At 44.2% G+C, this 24482-nt stretch overlaps 1 protein-coding gene across 1 annotated transcript in view; it reads left to right on the top strand.

Moving 5' to 3' along the window:
• The window catches only part of ABCA13 (ATP binding cassette subfamily A member 13), a gene marked incomplete at its 5' end in the record, with an annotated part of 336636 nt that overhangs the window by 205608 nt on the left and 106546 nt on the right, over window positions 1-24482 (top strand). The window contains 8 exon segments of the mRNA XM_082400416.1: window positions 5934-5993; window positions 5995-6021; window positions 13269-13338; window positions 15232-15350; window positions 16926-16962; window positions 16966-17013; window positions 21904-21999; window positions 22003-22012. Coding sequence (XP_082256542.1) covers window positions 5934-5993; window positions 5995-6021; window positions 13269-13338; window positions 15232-15350; window positions 16926-16962; window positions 16966-17013; window positions 21904-21999; window positions 22003-22012 — 467 coding nt within the window.

The raw sequence follows: 24482 nt of genomic DNA on the forward strand, positions 1-24482 counted from the left end.
GAGAAATGTCTGGATTTTCTCTCTAAACAGGAGGGGGCCCCGGCACAGCCCCGAGCCAGATTAAGTCCTGTTCTGCCAATACGTTCAGGCCAGTCTGAGTGTTGCCGCCAGATAAGTTTACGTAGGAAGTTCTCAGAGCTTCCAGGGGTGTTGTTTCTCCCACGTGGGGTTGGGGACATGAGAGAGGTCCCGGCCTCCTGAGAGCCTCGCCCTGGGTGGGCTGGTCCCTCTGGACCAAGTTCAGAGCATCTTCGCTGAACATCTGCCGCGGCCGGGATCTGGGCATCTTTACACTGAGTGCCGAGCCTGGACCATCTTCCTTCCAGCAGGCGCTGCTCAGTCCCACTGGGGCCAAGACCCAGACTGGGGGCGCCTGGTCCACACTGAGCAGGCATCTTCATCGGGCTGAGCATGGTGTGGGCAGCCGGGAGGTTGGGGGTAAATTTGCTTTTGTCAAATGTGTATCTTGATGAAAGTACTGAGCTGCATTAACTAGGCTCTGAGGGCTTGCTGATCTTTGTGCCACTTTTACAACGGTGTGTGATGTGGAGTTAAACAAATACAGGCACAAAAGGAAAAGTCGAGAGTGAACTCTTTGGTTTGTTTCTATCTCTGTGGTAACGGGATCCCCCGCCCCCAGCCCTGTGTGAAGAACCGTGCACCTGTCCCGAGTATTTCTTTCCAAGAGGGGTCCTCCTCTCTGGCCCAGTGCTTTATTTACCTGCTCTCATCCCTCGTTTATGGAATGGTTAAATGTGTGAGAATGTCCACTAATGCTTCTTTTTTTTTTTTTTAAATCTTTGGGTTTATTTATTTATTTACGGCTGTGTTGGGTCTTTGTTTCTGTGCGAGGGCTTTCTCTAGTTGCGGCAAGTGGAGGCCACTCTTCATCGCTGTGCGCGGGCCTCTCATTATCGCAGCCTCTCTTGTTGCGGAGCACAGGCTCCAGACGTGCAGGCTCAGTAATTGTGGCTCATGGGCCTAGTTGCTCCGCGGCATGTGGGATCTTCCCAGACCAGGGCTCAAACCCGTGTCCCCTGCATTGGCAGGCAGATTCTCAACCACTGTGCCACCAGGGAAGCCCCACTAATGCTTCTTACTAGCCAGATGTTCAGATTTCTGTTGCTCTCCTCAGGTATGTAAGAGCTGTGAATATTTTGAGCTTTTCAGTTACAAAATTGCAACTGTCCATTTTTTTCCATCATACATTTCCATCACAAGTTTTTCGGGGGTAACATCAGTATTTTCAGGATGCATATTACCAGATTACTCTTATAAATGTGCACCGATTTACAGCCCCATAAAACCCTTGATTCTTTTATTCAACAAGTATTTATTATGTACCTACTACATGCCACATACCATTCTTGGTAGTCACCCACGTATGAACAGAACAGGCCCAAATCCCCACATTCGTGGGAGAGAGGAATCTTATTTCTCCAAATCTGCACTCTTGCTTTTGATGCCCAGACCCGCTGATGCATTGCTTTGTTAGGCGGCTCTTAGGTTACTCTTGAGACTGAATGTCCTCAGTCACTTTATGATTGTTTAAAATTTCACTTTGTATATTGAATGGATTGAGCATCACATGCAATTAAGTTACATTCTCAGTGATCTCCCTTCTCCTCTGCCCCGTCTTCACCTCTTCACCTTTTCTTCTCAGGCAGGTGAAGATTTCTCTACATGGGGTTCATGTCACTGAAACCATTTTCAAATAGCATTGAAATGCTTGCAAATAGCCATTCACTTTCTCCACTGCGTTATTAATTTGGTAATTATATTTTTTTTGTCTGAGAGCATTTTTCCTGTTCTCACAGTATTAATCTGTCACAGAAGGAATGCACTCCAAAATATTTTGAGTCTGAGAATGATAGATATTTTAATATTTTCTTCCATTTCTAAGAAGCTGAGGAGGCTACATATTTGATGCTCATTTTCTCATCCTTACAGACGGGATGGGCCATAGGATAGGGTGTGTGTTCTGTCAGAAATCGCGTATTTCCCCTCTTCTAATCTTTAATTTCAGACTAAACAGAAAAGAACGAGTTTACATGTCATTAGTTTTTGTTTAGTAGAGTAGCAGTTTACCTAGTTATGAGGGAAAAACTGTAAGGCGCTGCCAGAGATGGTTCATACTGATGGAGACCTTCCTTGTTCGTCTGAGTTTTCCTCGTGGGCGAGGAGGGTGCCTGTGCCCCTTTTGGATGCACAGCTGCTCTGCTTAAGGCTCACCATGGGCACCACTACCTCCTTCTGTGCCCTCCTTCTGCTCTAGTGGGGTGACCACGTGTCCTGCTTTGCTCAGAGGTGAGACCTGTCATCTTGGCGTCCATATTAATCATGCCCTTTCACTCTCAGACGTTTCCTGGAAACCGTGTCTCAGTTTCAGAAAGAAAGTCCTGTGTAGGCAAATGACTCTCAGTTACTGTTACTTTATTTATTTAGTTTTGGCTCAAGGTGTCTATTCATTCAGCGAACTTGTTTTTATTGTGGTAAAATAGATACAACACAGATGTTACCATTTGAGATATTTTTAAGTGTATCCACATTATATTCACTGAGCACCTGCGCTGTTTGAGTTTCTCTGGCTGCTGGGACCCTCGGCCGTGTCTGTCCTGAGATGCCCAGGCAGCCACGGTTCCTGGCTCAGGAGTAGGAAGGCGTCTGCTTTCCTCCTTCGGGCCAAGAGACTGGGGAGGCTGAGGTCCGCAGGTCACCTTCTGCAGGATGGCCCTTTTTCCTCCCCGCCCCGGGTGCTTTGCACCTGTTCTTCAAATGCCATCCCTGTGTTGCCCGGCCTGGGGCACCTCTGCCTGTGGAAGCTCCCACAGAGCCCACGGCCCCCATGGAGCCGTTGCCAGTCAGCCCAGGGCTGGCACGGGACAGGGAAGGGCTGGACCGGGAGCAGGGTATGGGGGGAGGCCCACGCAGCCTGCTTTCTCGAGTTGGTTTGATCTCCATGTGCGTCAGAGCCATCTGGGACTCTTGTTAACACGACGCCCCTTGGGGTGCTGGTGAGGAATATGCGCTGGTTCAAGCAAGCCCCCCACCACGCTGCTGCACGTGGAGTTTTGAGAAACGCTGACATGGAGAGGAAGCAGTGCCCCATGCAGGAAATGCCTCAGGAATCCCAGTCAAGCACTCTTTCCAATCCCTAGAGTCTGGTAAGGACAGGCTTCATGTGCCTCTAACAGCACTTTAAATACAGCCAAGAGTTTGAAGACAACCAAAAAGAAATAGTTTAAGAACAAGCATTTGAAATTTATGGCAACAGGGATAATTTAAAGCTAGTTCTTTTTTCCTTTTTTTTCAAGTGACCTCTAGACCTAAGCAAAAAAGTAGTAAAAAGTAAACCATAACTTTGAAACTTGATCTTAGTAATTATTCCAAGTAAACTACTTTGTGGATCAATATTTTTTTTCAGAAAAAAACATTTCAAACTTTCATATTTGTTCTTGGATTAATGGGCTAAAAGAGAGCTATTCAGAGTATTTTCACAGATGCCACAAATACCGTTTTCTTTTTATGGGCAACATTTCCATGGAAAATACGTTCCTTTCCTTCTAAAAGTGTTTTCTCATTTTTCAGAAACAGAGGTCATGCTGCCTACTTATGAGACAGAGCTTTGTTGTAAATTTCAGCATCTTTCATCACTGTGTGTTTCTGGACACAGCTGTATGGGATCAGATTAGGCCAGTTGTAAACCACCTAGGTATTTTAAAATCTTGGTTGTATTTCACGCAGTGGGGAAGAAGGTGTTTTCCTATAAATAGTTATTCTTTTTGGTTTTGGATGCCATAGTGGTGTTCGCATGCCAATTTAGGCTTGAAAGTAAAGTTGTCTTCAGCTCGGTGTAATAGGCTGTTCTTTCTTTTCCATTATAATTGGTCCTTTCTGAAAGGTAAGAGGTTTGGGAAGATCAAATTGAAGGAGGTAAAATAACTGGGTAGAGATGAAGGAGTAGGTCTACGATTTCAGTGCATTAGCAAGATGACAGTTTGTTCCAGAGTGCTTTTGAGAATCGGCTGTGTTCTGACTACTGTCCTAAGCCTTCCCCTTTCTCTCATGGATTGTTTTGTTCCACGATGAGAAGCCCACCGTTAAGCCAGTGGAGATGTTGCAGCCACTGGGAGGAACCGGGATAGAAGAGGTGGCAGAGGGGGGCTCACAGGAAGAGGAACTTGGAGCTTAGTGGCTGGAGACGGTGTCCAACCAGGTAGCAGGGAAGCGGATGCCCATCAGAGGGAGCTGGTCCGCCCCATCAGAGGGCGGTTCCGCTGGGCTGGGCCGGGGTGCCTTCTGGGAGAGAAAGTCGGGAAGAGCAGGGAGGGACTTGAATACTCTTTCAAGGCTCGTAGGTAACAGGGAACCAGTGATACATCTTGAGCAGAGAATACACCAGGTTGCTGCGTGAGAGGCTCACTGCCGATTATGGAAATTGGGAATCCCTGTAAAGTCCCCGTCTGTGCTGAGGCTGCACTGCTCGAGGATGGACATTGCGCCTCATTCTGGGCTTTGACGTGTACTTTCAGGACGTGGGGTGCACGAGCCTCACCTACCCAGACCTCCCCAGGTTTAATCGCTGGTAGAAAGTCAGAAAGGTGTTCAGGAGTCAACTTTGCTTTGTCTATAAACAGAGAAATGGATTAGAAGAATCAGTGGTTGAACGTTACTTTGTGGTGTCTACATTTCTTAAGAGAAGCTAATGTTGAAGTTCTTTAGAAAAAACCATTTATGCTCATTTGTTAATTTATATACTGCTTCTTTCCAAAGATTTGAGGTCGTCGTTCACATGTAAATGATCTATCATTTTTTTCCTTTATTTTGAGGGTAAGTGCTCCCAGAGATGTCTATTCAAAAGCATTTTGCAAATTACATGATGTAAGTTCTAGAAAGTAATAAATCTCTTTTCTTTCATAAACACTTATCATCCAGAATTTTAATTAATTGAAATGAGCCCCACTCCTAATCAGCCAGATTTAAAATATCATCTCCTTTACAGTTTCTCAAGTCAAGATATTTCTTACAATTGATGGATAGAAGTTAATCTAGAGTTTGTTTCTGTATCTCTTCCAGACTATAAGAATAGTGCGTCTTATCTTTGATGGTGTCGTCAATAAGAAGATTCCATCTTGGTGGCCTTGGTCCCCATGGACGCTGCTTGAACTATTAACAGACTTCTGAGATTTGTGCCAGTAAAATAGATACTATAATTCATTGTGTACTTAAAGCATACATAGGACTTCTTTCTTCTTATTGAAGAAAATGTTCAATATAATTCACATATAGAAACACACAAAAAACAAATAGAAGAAGTTGTTTTGTGGGACTTCCCTGGAGGTCCAGTGATTAAGACTTCGTGCTTCCACCGCAGGGGGCACGGGTTTGACCACGGGCCGGGGAACTAAGATCCTACGTGCTGTGCAGTGCAGCCAAAAAAATAAATAAATAAAATAAAAAATTAAATAAACTACTTTATGAAAAAAAGAAGTTGTTTTGTTGCAGGGCTATGCTATAGGACACGTACTGATAGCAAATCAGAGCTCTAGCAGTAAGAGAATAGCTTTATAGACTTTAATATATTAACAAGATGTAATACTATGCAGCCTTTAAAATTAATTTTTAAAAAACATACAAAAATGCCAGAGTTGGTAATATTATAATGTTAAGTGAAAGGGTGAGAAAAATAATACACTTGAATGCAAGTATATAAAAATGCATTATCTGTGGTGGTAAAACGGTGCTTTTAAGACATTTCTTCATCCAGTTGCTGGTTTGGCCTCCCCATAAAAAAGGTGAATGATTAGCTCTATCTGTGCTGCTAGGAACATGTGCCTGGACAGTTGGCCTGAGCTCTCTCTGACAGACTGTCCTGTGAGCTCCCAGGCAAGTATTAACCTCCCGCCTTGTTTCCTTTGTCTCACGACAAGCAGCAGTGAGAACGGTGACATGGAGCTCGCCCGCGTGCTTTTGCGGAAGTTTGGGGATCAGGACCCTCTGTGCTGACTTACACTCAGACCTGTAAGTATCCGATGCAGAAGTGCAGCCTCCAGCCAGTCCCCCGCAGGCTGGCAGGACTGGCTTCTCCAGGACTGTGTCGCCTGTTCTCACTATAGGGCTGAGACTGAGCAGGCCTGAGGGGTGTTGCCGTCTAAAATGACCTGAAATAAGCTCCATCATTGCCCCTTCCCTTTCTTGGTGAAGACATGCTTTATATCATTGCAAAAAACATTAAATAATAATGAATAACATTCCCTTTGCTAACTAAAACCCCAAAAGAACAAAACTAAAAGAATAAGGTAGCAATTAAGTATGAAATATGTAGTAACTGTTATTTACTTTTAGGGTAAACTTGTACCTATGAAAAGATTAATTGTACTTTTTTTAACTAAAGGGAGTTAAAAAGTCTGTAACATCAGTGTGGATGTGAATTACTTTGAAGACTTTTTTTCCTAGGTTTTGAAAATGATAATATAGAGATGACCTTTCATGAAACCTTGATAAAACATGCCTTTCTTCATAAACATACCTTTCTTCTCTCTCTCTTATTTTGCTTGACTGTTATTTATTGAGGATCTACTATAAATATCATGTTGTTGTAGGAACCAGGATTGATGGAGGACATGGCCCCCGGCTCAAGAATTTGCAAATGGGGAAAGTGATAAAAACCATAATGAAGTATTAAGTACTAAAGTGTATGTTTTTCAATAATAAATATAAAAATCCAGACAATAATACAATATTGGCATATGTTTTCCTAATTTGTGATGACATTCTGTGCATTACTCATGTTGGTGATTAGCACGAGACTGAATAACTATTAGCAGTCTCAGTGAGGAAGAATTAATAGAAAATTAATTACGTTGTTTCACTTTAGTCTTCTCTTGAAAAAGAAAGTAATTTATTTAACTAAATAAAAGCTTCCATGGTGATGCTTTTATCTCCCTTCTGTCCAAAGAAACACACAGGTTGTAAAAAGCGTCTACCTTTGAGAAATTGAAATATAACCTGTGGCCCTGAAGGATATAGTCTGGGACCAACCTGGGCAACAAAGAAAGAACAGTTGGCAGAAAAAAAAAAAAAAGTATATATTATTGGAGTATAATTGCTTTACAATGTTGTGTTAGTTACTCCCGAACAGTGAAGTAAATCAGCTCTATGTATACATATATCCCCTCCCTCTTGGACCTCCCTCCCCCTCCCATCCCATCCCACCCATCTAGGTCATCACAGAGCACTGAGCTGAGCTCCCCACCTTCCCCCCTGTGTCCACACATCCGTTCTCTACGTCTGCGTCTCTATTCCTGCCTGGGAAATAGGTTCATCTGTACTATTTTTCTAGATTCCACAAATATGCATTAATATACAATATTTGTTTTTCTCTTTCTGATGTACTTCACTCTGTATGACAGACTCTAGGTCCATCCACATCTCTACAAATGATCCAGTTTCATTCCTTTTCATGGCTGAGTAATGTTCCATTGTATATATGTACCCCATCTTCTTTATCCATTCCTCTGTTGATGGACATTTAAGTTGCATCCATGTCCTGGCTATTGTAAATAGTGCTGCAATGAACATTGGGGTGCATGTATCTTTTCAAATTATGGTTTTCTCCAGGTATATACCCAGGAGTGGGATTGCTGGATCATGCAGTAGTTCTATTCTTAGTTTTTTAAGGAACCTCCATACTGTTCTCCATAGTGGCTGTATCAATTTACATTCCCACCAACAGTGCAGGAGGGTTCGCTTTTCTCCACACTCTCTCCAGCATTTATTGTTTGTAGATTTTTTGATGATGGCCATTCTGACTGGTGTGAGGTGGATACCACATTGTAGTTTTGATTTGCAGTTCTCTAATAATTAGTGCTGTTGAGCATCTTTTCATGTGTTTGTTGGCTATTTGTATATCTTCTTTGGAGAAATGTCTATTTAGGTCTTCTGCCCATTTTTGGATTGGGTTGTTTGTTTTTTTGATATTGAGCTGCATGAGCTGTTTGTTTATTTTGGAGATTAATCCTTTGTCTGTTGCTTCATTTGCAAATATTTTCTCCTATTTTGAGGGTTGTCTTTTTGACTTGTTTGTGGTTTCCTTTGCTGTGCAAAAGCTTTTGAGTTTAATTAGGTCCCATTTGTTTATTTTTGTTTTTATTTCCATTTCTCTAGGAGGTGGGTCAAAAAGGATCTTGCTGTGATTTATGTTATAGAGGGTTCTGCCTGTGTTTTCCTCTAAGAGTTTTATAGTGTATGGCCTTACAGTTAGCTCTTAGTCTATTTTGAGATTATTTTTGTATATGGTGTTAGGGAGTGTTCTAATTTCATTCTTTTACATGTAGCTGTCCAGTTTTCCCAGCACCACTTATTGAAGAGGCTGTCTTTTTTCCATTGTATATTCTTGCCTCCTTTGTCATAGATTAGGTTATCACTGATGCATGGATTTACCTCTGGACTTTCTATCCTGTACCACTGATCTATATTTCTGTTTTTGTGCCAGTACCATACTGTCTTGATTACTGTAGCTTTGTAGTATAGTCTGAAGTGAGGGAGTCTGATTCCTCCAGCTCCATTTTTCCTTCTCAAGATTGCTTTGACTATTCAGGGTCTTTTGTGTCTCCATACAAATTGTAAAATTTTTTATTCTAATTCTGTGAAAAATGCCATTGGTAATTTGATAGGGATTGCATTGAATCTGTAGATTGGTTTAGGTAGTATAGTCATTTTCACTATATTGATTCTTCCAAGCCAGGAACATGGTATATCTCTCCATCTGTTTGTGTCATCTTTGATTTCTTTCATCAGTGTTTTATAGTTTTCTGTGTTCAGGTCTTTTGTCTCCTTAGGTAGATTTATTCCTAGGTATTTTATTCTTTTTGTGGCAATGGTAAATGGGATTGTTTCCTTAATTTCTCTTTCTGATCTTTCATTGTTAGTATATAGGAATGCAAGAGATCTCTGTGCATTAATTTTGTATCCTGCAACTTTACCAAATTCAGTGATTACCTCTAATTGTTTTCTGGTAGCACCTTTAGGGTTCTCTATGTTTAGTATCATGCCATCTGCAGACAGTGACAGTTTTACTTCTTTTCCAATTTGGATTCCTTTTATTTCTTTTTCTTCTCTCATTGCTGTGGCCAGGACTTCCAAAACTATGTTGAATGATAATGGTGAGAGTGGACATCCTTGTCTTGTTCGTGATCTTAGAGAAAATGTGTTCAGTTTTTCACCATTGAGAATGACGTTTGCTGTGGATTTGTCGTATATGGCCTTTATTAGGTTGAGGTAGGCTCCCTCTATGCCCACTTTCTGGAGAGTGTTTATCATAAATGGGTGTCGAATTTTGTCAGAAGCTTTCTCTGCATCTATTGAGATGATCATGTGGTTTTTATCCTTCAATTTGTTAATATGGTGTATCACATTGATTGATTTGCATATATTGAAGAATCCTTGCATTCCTGGGATAAACCCCACTTGATCATGGTGTACGATCCTTTTAATGTACTGTTGGATTCTGTTTGCTAGTATTTTGTTTGAGGATTTTTGCATATATGTTCATCAGTGATATTGGCCTGAGTTTTCTTTTTTTGTGCTATCTTTGTCTGGTGTTGGTATCAGGGTGATGGTGGCCTCATAGAATGAGTTTGGGAGTGTTCCTCCCTCTGCTATATTTTGGAAGAGTTTGAGAAGGATGGGTGTTAGCTGTTCTCTAAATATTTGATAGAATTTGCCTGTGAAGCCATCTGGTCCTGGGCTTTTGTTTGTTGGGAGATTTTTTTTTTTTTAATTGGAGAATCTAGTCTTTCAAGAGGGAAAAAGAAGTAGAATCAATGCTCAGGGAGTGGAACATATTCCGAATTCTGCTCAGACGTCTGTTTTACCTTCAGATACTGTTGGAGGAAGGACAGCGGTCCCCAGAGCTGTCCCCCCGCCTCCCCCAGCCTGCGGACCACGCTCACTGTTTCGCCCACAACTTTCCTCTGCCTTCCTGGTCTGTTTCTGTTTTTGCCTCTTTCTTTGTGAAATCCTCATCTCTTAACTCATTCCTAATTTGTAACCATTTCTACTCTTTTCCTTTGTCAGCATGACAAAAAGCTGGGAGGCGGGGTGCCTTATACAAGGGGGTGCTTTGGATCCTTCTATCAATAATACTTTCTGTCCATGTTACACAAAAAGGCTTGATTTACTGAAGTCCCAGATCGAAGCAAAATGTTTTATTTAAAACAAATATGTGTCCTTCTGTAAGTGTAAAACATTGTTGAATTCAATATCTACATATTCCATTTTAGGCAGACTTTAGTCATCATTTGATTATGAATTAACAGAAACATTTTAAAACAATAGATGGGATTCTGCGTATTGACTGTTTTTTTGTTCAGACTCTGAGCTCATGCTGCGGGAACCAAGTTGAACTCCTGCCTTTACCTCCTTTCACACAGAAGGCAGCAAAAATCTCCAGAAAAAGCTATTGTGGTATAAACATGAACTAAACGTTACATTTTCCCATTATAGTAGATGATGCCTAATTTAAATTTTAAAATGTGCTGAAGTTCCCAGCCTTTAGAAGCAGACTGGGAGATTTCAATACCAAGGCTTATGTCCCAGGGCTTGTGTCTGGTGACACTCCAGCCGTGATTTCCCTACTACCGCTGAAGTAAAACAGTCACTTTTCCCACTCATTCTTGATACTGTTTTGTATAGAACAGAGTGGTAGTGAGCAAATATTATATTTCTATTGCACGTTCAAAGCCAAGTGGAGAGATGGGTCAGGTTCGTGTCCATGGTCAGATGGCAGCAGTTTGAGGAATGATCTCTGAGGTGCCAGACTCCCTGGCTCACAAGGTCGTGTCCTCGCTCCTGGCATGGCTGTGACAGCTTCCTTCACCTGGGCCTGGGGGGATGGAAAGTTGAGTTCAGGGAGCAAAAGCACCCAGAGGGCACGTGTCCGGCACCCTGGAAAAGGAGGGGACCCAGATTCTGGGCGGGGTTGCACGAGCCCACATCCCAGCTCTGCCGCGTCCGCCCTGTGTGATCTGGGCCCTGACTGACCTTCCTCTGCTCCATTAACATCACCCTGCTCCCACTTCTCGAGAGAGAGCAAGTGTCACCTTGGACCACAGGGTGGCCCCTGTGCCAGGCTTTTGGCTCTTTCAGGCAAGTTTGTGTCAGAACTTCCTCTCTTAGGAGTAGGTCCTGAGAGCACCTTCCTCACGCCGAGATGTAAAGTGCGCTCTGACGGTTGAAACTGCAGGCAGTGGGCCTGTGTCAGAGAGGCCTGTTTGATCCAGCCTTGCCAAACCCGGCGGACGGAGGGACTGTGTCAGGCACGTCACTCGGAATGACCATCACTGCTCGTGTGTCCTGCAGAGCCCGGCCGGGTACCACGCAAAGCCGAGGTGCAGGGCGCTTGGGGTCCTGACACCGGAGGTAAGTGGACGTGTCTGATCCTCACGTTTCCTCCCCTCCATCCTCCCCTGTGAGTGCAGCTTCACGTGGCTCCTGCAGCTCAGAACTTCCTGGAGGCTGGGAGGCTCCCAAATCCAGAATCTGTGCAATGCTTTTGCTGGTCTCTGTGCAGCTCTGCAGGTCACATCTGATTACTCTCTAACAGGAAGCCAGGAGAAGAACTAGTGGAGGATTTGGAAGGGGCAAAGAGGACATTTTGAAGAAATTCATTATGCTGTGAACACTTGCCCACAGTCACTGAAGGCCTGAAGCTAAAGCAAGGAAGGCCCTGAGCTCAAGAAGTGTAAATGGAGTCATTTTTTTCCCCAAGTAATTATCAGATACAGCAAGCAGTTCGATGAAGCACATCACTCCCTTAGGTGATATTTCCCTGTTCACTTTCAAGACTCAAACTGGAGTCCCCATTGGCTGCTTAACCAAGAAAGTCACACCAGCAAAGCCTTGAAATTATTTTTGTTATTTCAGAAACTTACATGGAAATTGTACTTTGCTAACCTTGTTAATAGAAATGGTAGGTTTCTTTTCATGGGACTGGACATGTTTCACCTTGATGTTCTCACGTTGGAGCAGCAAGGTCTGGAGCAAAAAGTGAGGGCTCAGAGGTCAAAAGACCATCTTCCAAAGTGTGATTCTGGGTGAGCCCCTGACCTCTGAGAACCCCAATCCCTCTTCCCAAAAGTGAGGGTGGCAAGCGGTTGTAGTAAAAGCATCTAGCGGGGCACCTGTAGTTCAGTAAATGTCAGTTTCCTCCCTTCTCCCCCAATGTTTGAGTAAATAACAATTATCATTACTAAAGCAGATTTTGATTTACAAACACTAGTGAAAAAAAAAAAGTATGAGGCCTAACAAGGAGAAAAGTTATAAGGAAATTTGGAATAAAATGGATGGACCTGGAGATGATCATGCTAAGTGAAGTAAGTCAGACAGAGAAAGACAAACACCATATGATATGGCTTATATTTGGAATCTAAAAAAAAAAAAAAAAGGATACAAGTGGACAGATTTACAAAACAGAAACAGACTCATAGACTTAGAGAATGAATTTACGGTAACCGGGGGGAACGATGGGGTGGGGGGAGGGATAGTTAGGGAGTTTGGGATTAACATACACACACTACTATATATAAAATAGATAACCAACAAGGCCCTACTGTATGGCACAGGGAACTCTGCTCAATATTATGTAACAATCTAAATGGGAATATAATTTGAAAAAGAATAGATACATGTATATGTATAACTGAATCACTTTGCTGTACACCTGAAACTAACACAACATTGTTAATCAACTGTGTTCCAATATAAAATAAAAATTAAAAAAAATAAAGGGTTCTGAACCTCTGCTGTAAGTTGTTTTCATAGCAGTTTCTGTGGCACTGTGGTTCTTCATAATGGAAATTTAATACTAGTTGCCTTTCTTTAAATGATGATTTAATTACAGTGTCACACGATGAAAAGGAATTAGCAGCTCCCGGTGTTTATTAATTGCTACACTGGTGCTGAGGGCTCCTGGTTTTGCCACCAGGAGCCCCAAGGTTCATGACAGCCCCCTGAGTCCCTGCTGAAGGTCCCAGGATTCAATGCATGAACAGAGTGAGCATCATTTAATATAATGGAAATATTGTCATTGTAACAGAACGCTGTCATCAGATTAACAGCTCAAGCTGTGAAAACAACTGTGAACGCTTGGCCTTCTGCAGCGGGAGGTGATGCTCTCATGAGCTGTGCTCCGGTCTGGGGGATGCTTTCATGGAAATACAGCAGCTCTGTGATGTCAGGATCATCCCACCTTTCCTCCGCTTTGTCAGGGGGAATTCTTCCTGCTGGTGCATGGACCCCTTCTCTCACCCAGAAGTCCAGGAGTCCTGCGGCTGCCTGGTAGGTTTCTATCATGTTTTTGAGTTTTAAAAAGTCTAAACCTCAAGAAACAAAAATGAGTTCACCCCCATCTGAAGAACCTTCACTTTTGTTAACTAAATTAACTTTTGAACTAAATGACCTTTAGGGTTACTCGATTAGCTGCTTCTTGGAAAGGTGTCGTGACATGGTTTCCAGGGTGGTCCTCCTGTTCATTGCCCACTGGTCATGATCGGTGGCTGTCCAGCAGTGTTCACGAAGCAAAGGAATCTTCTCCAATTAATGCTGAAGAAGCTAGGATTGCCCTATGGGGGGAAATTTCCCAGAATTTCAAGGCAGGATGACCTCAAGCTCTTGTTGTATTTTTATTTGAGTTTTGAGAGTTAGATTTTAAAAACTAAGATAGCATTTGGCTCTTCTAACTATGGCTGATCAGTACAAGAGCACACGGAAGTGGGTTTTCCCCTGTTACAGTGCAAGGCATTGCTGACTAGTCTGCAGAGGAGAATGGAGTGAAACTTATATGGAAAACTGGTTGGAACTCATTTCAAAGGAAATCTCAAAAGGCAATTAATAAAAGGCACAGGACTGTTAGCCACAATCAGCAAGCTGATATGGCAATCTTAATTTACTGAAAAAGGAAAAGCAAAATCTTAATTTAAATTCAGGATCTATTAAGAAAACGGCCACTTGAACATGTTGACAGGGACTTTCTGTTTAGTGGCCTGTGGGATACACCCCTCCTAATAGTTTAGTGACTTTAGGAAGTCTTCCTTTCAATGGACCTGGTCTGCTTTCTTCTCTTAGACCAAATGTCTGGATGTAAGTGAGGCAGTTACACAGCAGTGAGGTGGACATCCAGGTGGGACCCACCAGAGACTATTGACTGGTGCTCCTTTGCAGTGACCAGCTGTTCTGCTCAAGTTCTTTTGGACACAGTGATTTGTTTCTTCCCCGTCTTTTTTATTCCATTAACTCATGAACCCTGTAATTTTTCACTCCATGCTCTTATTCTGTGGCTTTGATCTAATCATCCTGTTAGACTGGTACCTTTTGTTAACAGCTCCCTAAAATTTACTGGAACTAGACTGTCAGTGGCAGAGGAATGAATGAACAAGTACCAAGTGGTTGACGTGAATTCACTGCAACTCACGTGAACCTCATGTGAGACCTCAGTAATATGTGTGCAAGAAGAAAAGCGTTTCCCATGAAAAAGCTCCATAGCCAAGGCAGCTTCAGAAAGGCCAGATAAAGCTCTGGTTAACAGGTCTCTTTGCTGTAGCTCTTGCACGATGCTGTTATCATGTATGAATCATTACACAAGGGGTGGAAAAGATGCAGCGTTTCCTGCAATTGACTCAACTGAAGAATCCTTGTTTTTTCTGGCACTGTGTGCTTGGGCAGAAATTGTGGTCCCCATGTTAGGAGTCAGAGGCCTTCAGGAGAGGGGGAGTCGGGGTGGTCCCTGCTGGGCAAATATTTTCTGATTCTAAGCCTGTGAGTCACTGCAGAAGAGGAGTTTGATGTCTGCTTCAGGCATTTAGGGAAGAAACACGTTCCTTTGAATTTTTTGCTCATCATCCTCTGACTCTTTCTGGTTCGTCAAATGCGAGGTCACCCCAGTGAAAACATTTTTCCCCTTTTGAGTTCTTACAAATCTGCCCAAGCTTACATACAGGAAAAGGTTGGGAAGTTCCCAAATCTAACTGACAGCAAAGGTTGCAGTGGAATTCTAGCATAGTTCTCAAACGTATCAATAGGTGGCTCTTAAAGAGATTTGAGAACATGTAAAGAGCCATCGATGATTCATTGAAAACATGACAGCTAGGGAAAGTCACGTTTACTTTAATGTCAGTAAACCTGTGTGTGGGTTATGAATGAGCTTCTACCTGACGTCTTTGGAAACAATTGCAGAAGTGCCCCAGTGGAAGCACCAGGGCTCCCTACCTGACCAACCGCCTGGGCCACAGGCTGCTCAACCTCTCCGGCCTCCCCCTGGAGGAGTATTTGCTGGCGCCGGAGGAAAAACCAAGGTGGGTTTGAAACCAGCGCTGGGTCTTTCCTGTTCCCAGAATTACTTCAGAAATCCAAGTGTTTCAAATGCTGATGTTCTTCAAAACTCAGAAGTCTAGTACTAACCTTGATGCTCATAAGAATTCCAAAGAAATGCTGCAAGCCTTAATCAGATTCCTCCTGCCAACTTTCTCTCTTGCCCTGGGGGAATCCCGTCCATGGAGAGTCACCTGGGGAGACAGACTCGGCTTGAGTGCTTTAGAGAATGAGCCCAGAGACGTTAACAGAATAATGAAATAATGGTCTCCCTGGTGTCTTAAAGTTCCTTTCCTGAGATTTTGGGGAAAGCTTTTGTTCTGTGCTGCATTTCCGTGAGCCTAAGAGGGTGAATCTAGGTGAGGGGGTAGGGATGAGCTTCTCATTGCTTTGAATTGCAATCACATTTACCACTCCATCAGATTTCCTGAGACCCCAATGCAAAATCATTGCATGGTGTGTCCGAGGTGCCTGCAACACCCCCCCCTTGCCCCCAGGCTCTCTTTACCTCTGATCCTTCCTGGACCATCTCCGGCCCCCACTGTACTTTGCCTGAATCTCCCCCGTTGCCCATTCCTCAGGTCTTCAAACACGGCCCAGAGTCTCTGCTTTTTGCAGGTTAGAGTTTGTGTGGCCAGGACTTAGAATAGTATCTGGCATACAAAAGGCACTCAGCAAATGTCTCTGAAATGAGTGAATGGATGGATGAGTTAAATGGAGCCAGGTGGGAATGCATCCTTATTCCTGTGCCCCAAAATTTCTGCTGAGAGTCCAGGCACGACGGTGGACGTTTGTTTTTCAAGCTCCTTTTATCAGAGACTGGGAGACAAAGTTTAATATGTGTTTTTATTTCTAAGGTCCAATATTTTTAGAAGCTTCATGAGTGCCAGATACTACACAGCCCAAGAGACACGGAGACAAAAGATGTAATTCCCACCTGCGAGAGACTCACAGAGCCACATAAGAGATAAACTAGCAAGTAGACAGTTAAAACCCAGAGTAGCAATTGACACTGTACCCGCAAGAGACTCACGGAGCCGCATAAGAGATAAACTAGCAGGGATACAGTTAAAAGCCAGAGTAGCAATTAACACAATAAGTGGAAATGTAGGGTATTGTGAGAACCCCAAAGAGAAGGAAATGCACCCCAAAGTAGCTGGGGATGCCTTCCTGAAGGAGGCCTTGTCTGCACTGAGGATTAAAGAAGCAAGAGTAGGGAAGAGAAAACAATTCAAATCAGAGTAACTCAGAAAAGCCTGACAGACTAAGTGATTCTGAAAGCCGATTTGCAGGAGAAACAACAATTAATTAAAATAACTGCGGTGCAGGGGACCACAGCCGTGTCCTTACGTGGCATGTGTTTCCTAACAGGATGGTAAGTTCTGAGCGGCCAGGCCACGTCCTCCTGCAGGCTGAGCCCTGTGAGGCCACGACACGGAGCCTGGGGGCTCAGCAGCTGCTGTCTGAGGCTTCTACGACCAGTGGGTGGGGGAGGCCCTCTGTTAGGAAGGCCTGATGCTGCCTGGTTAAAACACTAACACCGCCTTTACTGTCAGCAGGCTCGGAGGATGGTCTTTCGGAGTGAGAATCCCTGATTAAGTTCAAGACGCACATTCAAATATATCAAAACCCAGAACTTTGGCAAAGGTAATGATTTTTCTTTTTTTTCTTCTTGTTTTAGAAAGCATTCAGGGAAACTTGCTTTGTAAATACCTTTGTGGGTACAGGCGGAATCAAACCAAATCCCAGTGTTTGTTACTGAGAAATAAAACCAGTTGTTCATAAACATTCCCTTGAAAGAGAAAATGAATTTAGTTTTAGTTTTCCTTTAGGCTGTATAGAAATATATGAAATAGGTCACTGTCTTTTGTTACGATCAGAATGCACCTGATGGATCTAAAGCAAATGAGAAAATAATCTGTGTTTAAAGACATTCATTGTCAGGATAATGGTGATCTTGATACGTGCACTTAAGTTCCTCTTCTTCCTGACGGCTGGATGGACCCAGAGCTGGATGGACACAAAGAAAATGGTGCACTCCTCCCAGGGGCTGGATTTTCAAGCCCTGCGGAGACTGTCCCTGTGAATAAGGAAAGTTTCCCTGGCATCACCAAAAGTGGCTGGGAGGGAAGGAGGGCTGGGATAGAGGAAAGACGCCCTTACCCACCAGCGGGAACTTAGAAGCAGGGAATCAGGACAGGTTTCTCCAAGGAAAGAAGTCAGTACAACCTTAAGATGGGAAAAGATCTGAAGCGTTCAGTCTTCGGTGACTGGGGAAATAGTTGTCTGGTGTCGGTCCCGACTGAGAGAAAAATTGGGAAAGAGTAGATCCTGGGAGTGAAGTGTCTGCTTGTAAACCTGTCATATCACTAATGAAATGTCCCTACCTTGTGCTGGGGTTTCATGGTTCCTGGGGACACGGAAAAGCTTATCAGGATCTGGGTTTGTGCCTGGTGCAGGCTTACTCATCGGAATAAAGGTGCTTTACAGGTTTTCACAACGTAATCCCTGAGGAAAATGCTAACATTCATACTTCATGATGCAATTCTGGAAAAAAGTGTTAACAGTCATATTTCACAACATAATCACTGATGAAAAATTTTAGTCCCTGTGTGGACTGTTCAGACATCCCTCTTTCAGCTGAGATTTGTTCAGATCTCTTCCCTTGTAGGCCACATGCATATTATAGCTTAATACGAAAATATCAAGATTCATAGCTTGATAGAAAAATAACCTAAAATACATTTGCTGGCTTCTGAACACAGGACGTGGCTGTTATTAAAATCAACGCAATTTGTAGAAGGAATCTACTCATTTCCTCTCAGAACATTTTAACTTTCTAATCTGTCCAAGCCCCAAGCCCTCTGTTGACAGTGGGCCGTCGTGTCCTTGCTTTCAGGGTCCGGGGTCTCTTTGCATCTCTGCTTCTGTGATGAGGGCACAAGATCCCTGTGTCTCCCTGGCACCTGTTCTTTTCCCTCTTTATTTGTCTTCTGTATTGACATGTTTGACTAGTGATTTCTGCAGCTTTTAATGTTGTTTGACCTGGACTTGGCCAGGCACAGGCATGCAAGCCAATGGTATGCAGCCCTCTGGGGATGGAGCTTCTTTCCAGGAAGGCCAGTAGTCACGATACCGCACTGGCTGTGAAGGGCGTCTGTTGTCTGAAATCCCTACAGCACTGTTGCTGGTTGATGCCGTGTCAGATTATTGCATTAACCTTTCAATAATTAACCACCAGCCTTTAACTTTGGCCTTTGGGGTACAGTCATAAGACATGGAGTGATTTTCATAGTCTTTCTGAAGAGAAAATGGAACATTTTTGTAGGAACAGGCTTAATACTTATAAATTCATTGTACTGTAGAATGTCTCTCGTGGAACCTTTATGAGTTATTTCATTCACATCTTGAGTGTTCAGCTGGTTTAATTAAACACCCTCTAGAAGGTATGCACTTCAGTTAAAAAGGCCAAACTCCTGGTGTTTGGCATTCGTTCTGTTCTCACATAGACTTTTAGCCATTTAAATATCCATCCAGTGATTTATTTTTCTTACAGTTACTCAGTTGCCTTTCTGAGGAACTGTTACTCAGGATCCCGAGATGAAAGGTCTGTTTTGAGGTGTCATGATGTGTTCCTAAAAGGAGGTTGACTTCCTCCTTCAGTTACTGGATTTCATTGTGTCCTGACTTATGGGCCGGCAGGGAGGGACATCCCACAACTTACTTCCAGAGAATGGTCCAGTGTTTCAGGGAAGCATTCTTGGAAGAGAAAAAAAGAAGAAGAAAAGCTCTTCCTTTGAACTGTGCTTAACCTTAAATGTTAATTTAAAGGTCATTATGAAACATCTATTGCTTAAAGAATTTATAAAATTTCTCCCAAGCGAAAGCCAATTTATAGAAGAACAAAAATGAAGTTCAGACTGCTCCTTGAAACTCTGTGCGCCAGTCACCCATCACCAGAAAGATGCTGTAGGGTGGGAGGTCACTGCCAACAGGGCCGTCGGCATCTGGCTTTCACAGAGCTGGTCTCAGCAAAGGCCTCCCTCCTGGGGGTCGGGGGGTGTCCCCAACCAGACCCTGCTGGCCCCCTGGGACTGTCCCCACGACCACATCCTTGGTGCCCCTGACTCTGCCGGGTGCTTCTCCCATCTTCCCTGACAGCCACGGGTGGAGATTTGGAAACAGACCATTGGAGCAGCTTCTCGCCGGCCTCCTTCCTGTAGAGAGCTGGGCCTGAAGCCCTCTCGGTCCAGCGTGGCAGCACCCTTGCCCTCTGACTTCGCCCCCGTAAAGCATCCGGGGCTTTCCATCATCTCACTGAGGTCCACAGGCTGCATCGTGGTTCCTGTTAGTTCAGGCTGCACCCTCTGGAGTTAATCACTGGTATTTGGTGAAGTCAGGGTTCTCCAGGTTCAACCCCTTAGGTCCCTAGAAGCCCCTTTGTCCCCTGAGAGGGTCATTCAGCACCACCCCTCCATCAGCAACTGTCACAGAGTTTCACGGCCGCACCTGTGACTTGGTCTCTGTCCTGAGGTGTCCCTCTCGACCTTTGGCCTGGAGACAGGGACCTGGGTGGAGAGGTTTTCTGGCTGCTGGCCTCGGTGGGGATGGCAGTGGGGACCCAGTCCTGGCGACCAGGCCGGGGGCTACAGCGACAGCAGAGGCGTAGGGGCTGAGCCCGGGCCAGAGGGAGGACATCAGAGTCCCTCAGCCAAGGGTGTAGAAGAAGCGGGGCATAAACGGGACCTGACACAGAAGCCATGAGCCCACGGGGGGTGGCTGCAGGGTGCCCAGGATCCCGGGTCCCCCCGGCCCACACAGCTAACCCACTCTGGTTTCCATGTTTTTGTACGGTGTCACTCTTAAGCTGGAAAAAAAAAATCTCCCTGCTTTTAAAACAAAAATTAAAACAAACAAATGAAACAAAACAACATCCGAAGACCCCAGATCCAGCGCAAAGATTACCATTGCCTTTCATACGTTTCCCTCCAGTGAAGCAGTTACAAGAGCCAAGATTGGGGGTCAGGAGGTCATGGACCATGGTCCTGGGGGTTCCCGTCCACACGCCGGGGTTCCGACTGTATCAGCCTGTCCCTTGACTCTAACAGAGTCTTGTGCTTGTATCATTTCCAGAAACACGGCTAGATCCTGAGTGTCAGCACATCTGTGGCTGTGTGTCGTTAAGGTGGGAGTGCCAGGGGGCCGGCCCAGGCCTGCAGGGCCCAGGGTCGCTGTGCCGGGCACAGGAGCGGTGGACACCCTGGCAGGTGACCTCAGTGCAGGGAGAGCTGCCCCGTCAGGGACACCCACACTTTTCCCTGCTTTTCAGAATCACGTGTCTGAATTACACACACTGCGAATCTGTGGCGGCTTTTGTTACCAGTCTCAGATCTACCTGGATGCCCCGGGTCTGTGGATAGTCAGTCTCAAGTGGCATTTCTTCCTCCTTGGAGTTGGGAAGAATGACTGCTAAGGGTTTCCCTGAACCTAAGAAAATATTTGAAGAAGGGGGTGTGTATTGACAGCTGCCGTGAAAGAGGGAGGGGTCTGCTGCTTCCGTCTTGCCTGGTGATGTGAGCTCTCTGAGAAATAACTGAGGTCGCTGTCCTGTGTAGACTGGCATTTTCATGAGTGGTAGCCCAGCTGCCCCCGTGAACACGGGACCCTGGCGGAAAATGGCTGGTCACCCCGTGATGAGGGGGGGGGATTGGGTCGGAAGCCGAGGGACTTGCGATGCGGCCCTGACTTTGCACAAACTGTGAGAACCTGCACGGCCTCCTTCGAGCATGAACTTGCTGGGGAGCAGCTCTAGTCCCACAAAGAAGATTGTCTGTCACAGAAGGTGGCATCATCTAGAGAAGTGAACTTGAATTAAGGTCAGAATTTGCCAGTTGATTCATTATACCTCTTAAAGACACTCACCAGTGTTCCAAACTGAGTACATTTAAAATTTTTTTCATTAAAATTGATCTTTTGAAATATAGATACTGATGGTTCAATTAGTATTTTTTATGCTACTTCTTATTTCAACGTTAATAGCATTGTCTGTCTCCTATTTTCTGCTTCACCTTTCTCCTGCCTGACAGGCCTGCTGCCTTATTCTCCATGCTCAGCAAATGTTCACTTCAATTTATTTTGAGAAATAACGTTCCACATTCAGTTATTAATTTGAAAGTAATCATTTTTTTCTTATCATTTCCTTGCCTTTAATTTTCAGGTCAAATTTCATTAGCTTACCAACTGAGAAAGAAAAAAATGATGGTCTTAGCTTCCCTTTTTGCTGTGAGAATATAATTATAGAGCAACACTCAACATTTGTTCTGGGGAAAATTAATCTATTTTTAGCCGTAAATTATATGCTGGAGATAAATGTAAAATTAGCAGGCTGGAATTCACTGCTCACTGTCAGCTGTGCAGGACCAGTACTCCAAGACCTGCGTTCAGGTGCTGGTGAAGTTAATTTACACGTGTTCCTCGCATCCGAATAGACTTCAGAACTAATTTCATGAGGGCCATTAAGTTCTCTTTCTTTTTTGGGTGTGGTACAATCAGAAGGGCTTTCATTCCCTGCCATCCTACCTAAATCATCTCAACAACCTTATTTTGTGGAGGCTCTTACCCCCTGTGGCAGACTAGAGGCAGTACAGTAAAGTTATTTTTAATGCAGTTTGTAATTCAGTACTTTCCAAAGACAGTGTTTTTAAAAGGGAAAGAAACAGAGAAAATTCTGAATAGGAACGTGAAGCGTGATGAGAGGTTTCCGCCGGCAGCCAGTCCATGTAGAAATGGGTACAGATTGGGAGCCCGGGCTGCTTTTGTGTGTGTGTGTGTATGTGTCTTTCAGTGTCTTTCCCTTCCTGGAAGTTGTGATCTCAGGTGACTAGAGAGTTCACTCCTAGCGACTTAGTATCTTCCAGAAGCAAGAGGAATTTTTCTCTTTAAAAAGACACTATCGTACAGAAAACTGTTATAGACGACCCAGATCACCATTATTGTTAGGAAGGTGATCATAATTTATCATAATTTACTGTATGCTGAGCCCTCAACTCATAAGTTATCTGTGTTGACTGCAGATTCACTACCTGTGCTTTCTTATTTCTTACCTGTGTAAATGACACGGGTCCATTTCTGGAACCCAGAGTGGATTTACTGGTTTAAGGGGATGTTATATGTTTCATGTGGGTGGGCTAAGTTGTAATTTATCAAATTCATTCAGTTCTTTAAAAAAAAAAAAAGAAAGAAAGCAAACAGATGTATAAATACCAGCAGGCCATAGCCATCATAATTTATTCACAGGATATATTTGTCAAAGCATTAATTCACATAGAAATAAATGCTAAATGATTACCCCAATATGCTATGACTTTACCCCAGCCTTGTCATATTCTTCCATATTTGTTTTCCCTTCTCCACCATTTTCTCTTTTTTTTTTTTTTGGCTGCGTTGGTCTTCGTTGTTGCGTGCGGGCTTTCTCTAGTTGTGGTGAGTGGGGGCTACTCTTCGTTGCGGTGCGCGGGCTTCTAATTGCGGTGGCTTCTCTTGTTGCAGAGCACGTGCTCTAGGCACACGGGCTTCAGTAGTTGTGTCTTGCGGGCTCTAGAGTGCAGGATCAGTAGTTGTGGTGCACGGGCTTAGTTGTTCTGTGGCATGTGGGATCTTCCCGGACCAGGGCTCGAACCTGTGTCCCCTGCATTGGCAGGAGGATTCTTAACCACTGCGCCACCAGGGAAGTCCCTCCACCAATTTTTAAAATAAAACATTTAATTATTTTGTGACACTGTAATGCTTTTGGAATGACAGTAAGTAATATGAAAATGTGTATGCCCAAGTAGAGTACAAAAGAGCATAAAGTTGTATGGATGAGGGAGGGCACAGTGATGTTTGTTGTGTCTGAAATGTCTGAGGGACATTAGATATTTTTATATCCAATGTCTCATTTAGTCTTTATGGCAGTTTTGTAAGGTAGGTGCTATTTGTCTCCTTCACTGATTAGAAAACTGAGGCTCAGAGGAATTGACCACCAGCTGTGGCTCTGAGCAGGTTGAGTGAGGGAGCCTTGGTCTGATTCTAGGTCCAGCTGATAACACAGCCTTTGCTTTTCTACTGCAATGAACTGAGAGGGCGCTTCTGGTGGGCACGGATAGGACATGCTTTGTGGAAGGGGGTCACTAACACTGGACCTAGGACATCCGCAAATGTTTGACCGATGTCAGGAAGCTACTGTGGGTACTAGTGGTGCTGATGTGAGAGAAATCTGAGCATCTGTTCGGGTTCCGTGGGGAAGTACAGTTTGACCTCATCGTGAGGGTCATTGTAGAGGGACATTGTTGAGGGGGTGTCTGAGGCCAAATTCTGCTTGACCTTGACTGGCAGAGGGAGGAAGCTGGCCTTTAATTAATAAGCAGCAGACAGGCTTTGTCTGCAGTTGAGAATGAGGATGACAACGTCCCAGGAATATCTTAGGAAGAATAATCTGGATCCATGTGGTGAAGGGAGGGTCCCTGCTGCAGCCATGGGACCTGTTGGAAAGATGCTGCTCACAGTTTAGAGGTAGCCCAGACAAGGCCAGGACACATCGGGGCAAACAGTGAAATTGTCAAGTTCAAACAGGTGGGAGAAAAGGTTGGGGCTTTGGGGATAGGGAAAGGAAGAAAAATAAAGAACCTGACACATAGGAGTTTAGAGTAAGAGTTTAAAGGGTTAAAATGTAAACGTGAGCTTTTAAGAATGAAGGACTTAGTGGTCAGCGCTGATGACCTGAGAAATGATTCAGGAGAAGGAGATGGAGAAAGGGATTTATACAAGTTCCGAGGCGGTGGGTTTCATGTTAGATGAAAATAAGTGTGTGGCACGATTCAGAGAACTAGAGAAACAAGGTCAGGAGAGGGTCCTGAGTAAACCATTTAGCCTGAACCTTCTCACAAGCAGTAGATTCCACTGGTTCTCTGGTCAGGTCCTGCCATAATCGAAGCTGCAAAGACAGGAGTCTGGGGTGGGGAAGGAGACAGAGGGGCTGCAGCGCCCCCAGAGGTGGGAAGGTCTTGGCACGGAGTCCAGGGAAAGGCAGATGTCAGGAAGAGCAGAGAAAATTTTCCCAAGTTCCAGAATCTCCAGGG

Source organism: Balaenoptera borealis, assembly GCF_965194805.1.
Source record: "Balaenoptera borealis genome assembly, chromosome: 7".
NCBI lineage: Eukaryota > Metazoa > Chordata > Mammalia > Artiodactyla > Balaenopteridae > Balaenoptera > Balaenoptera borealis.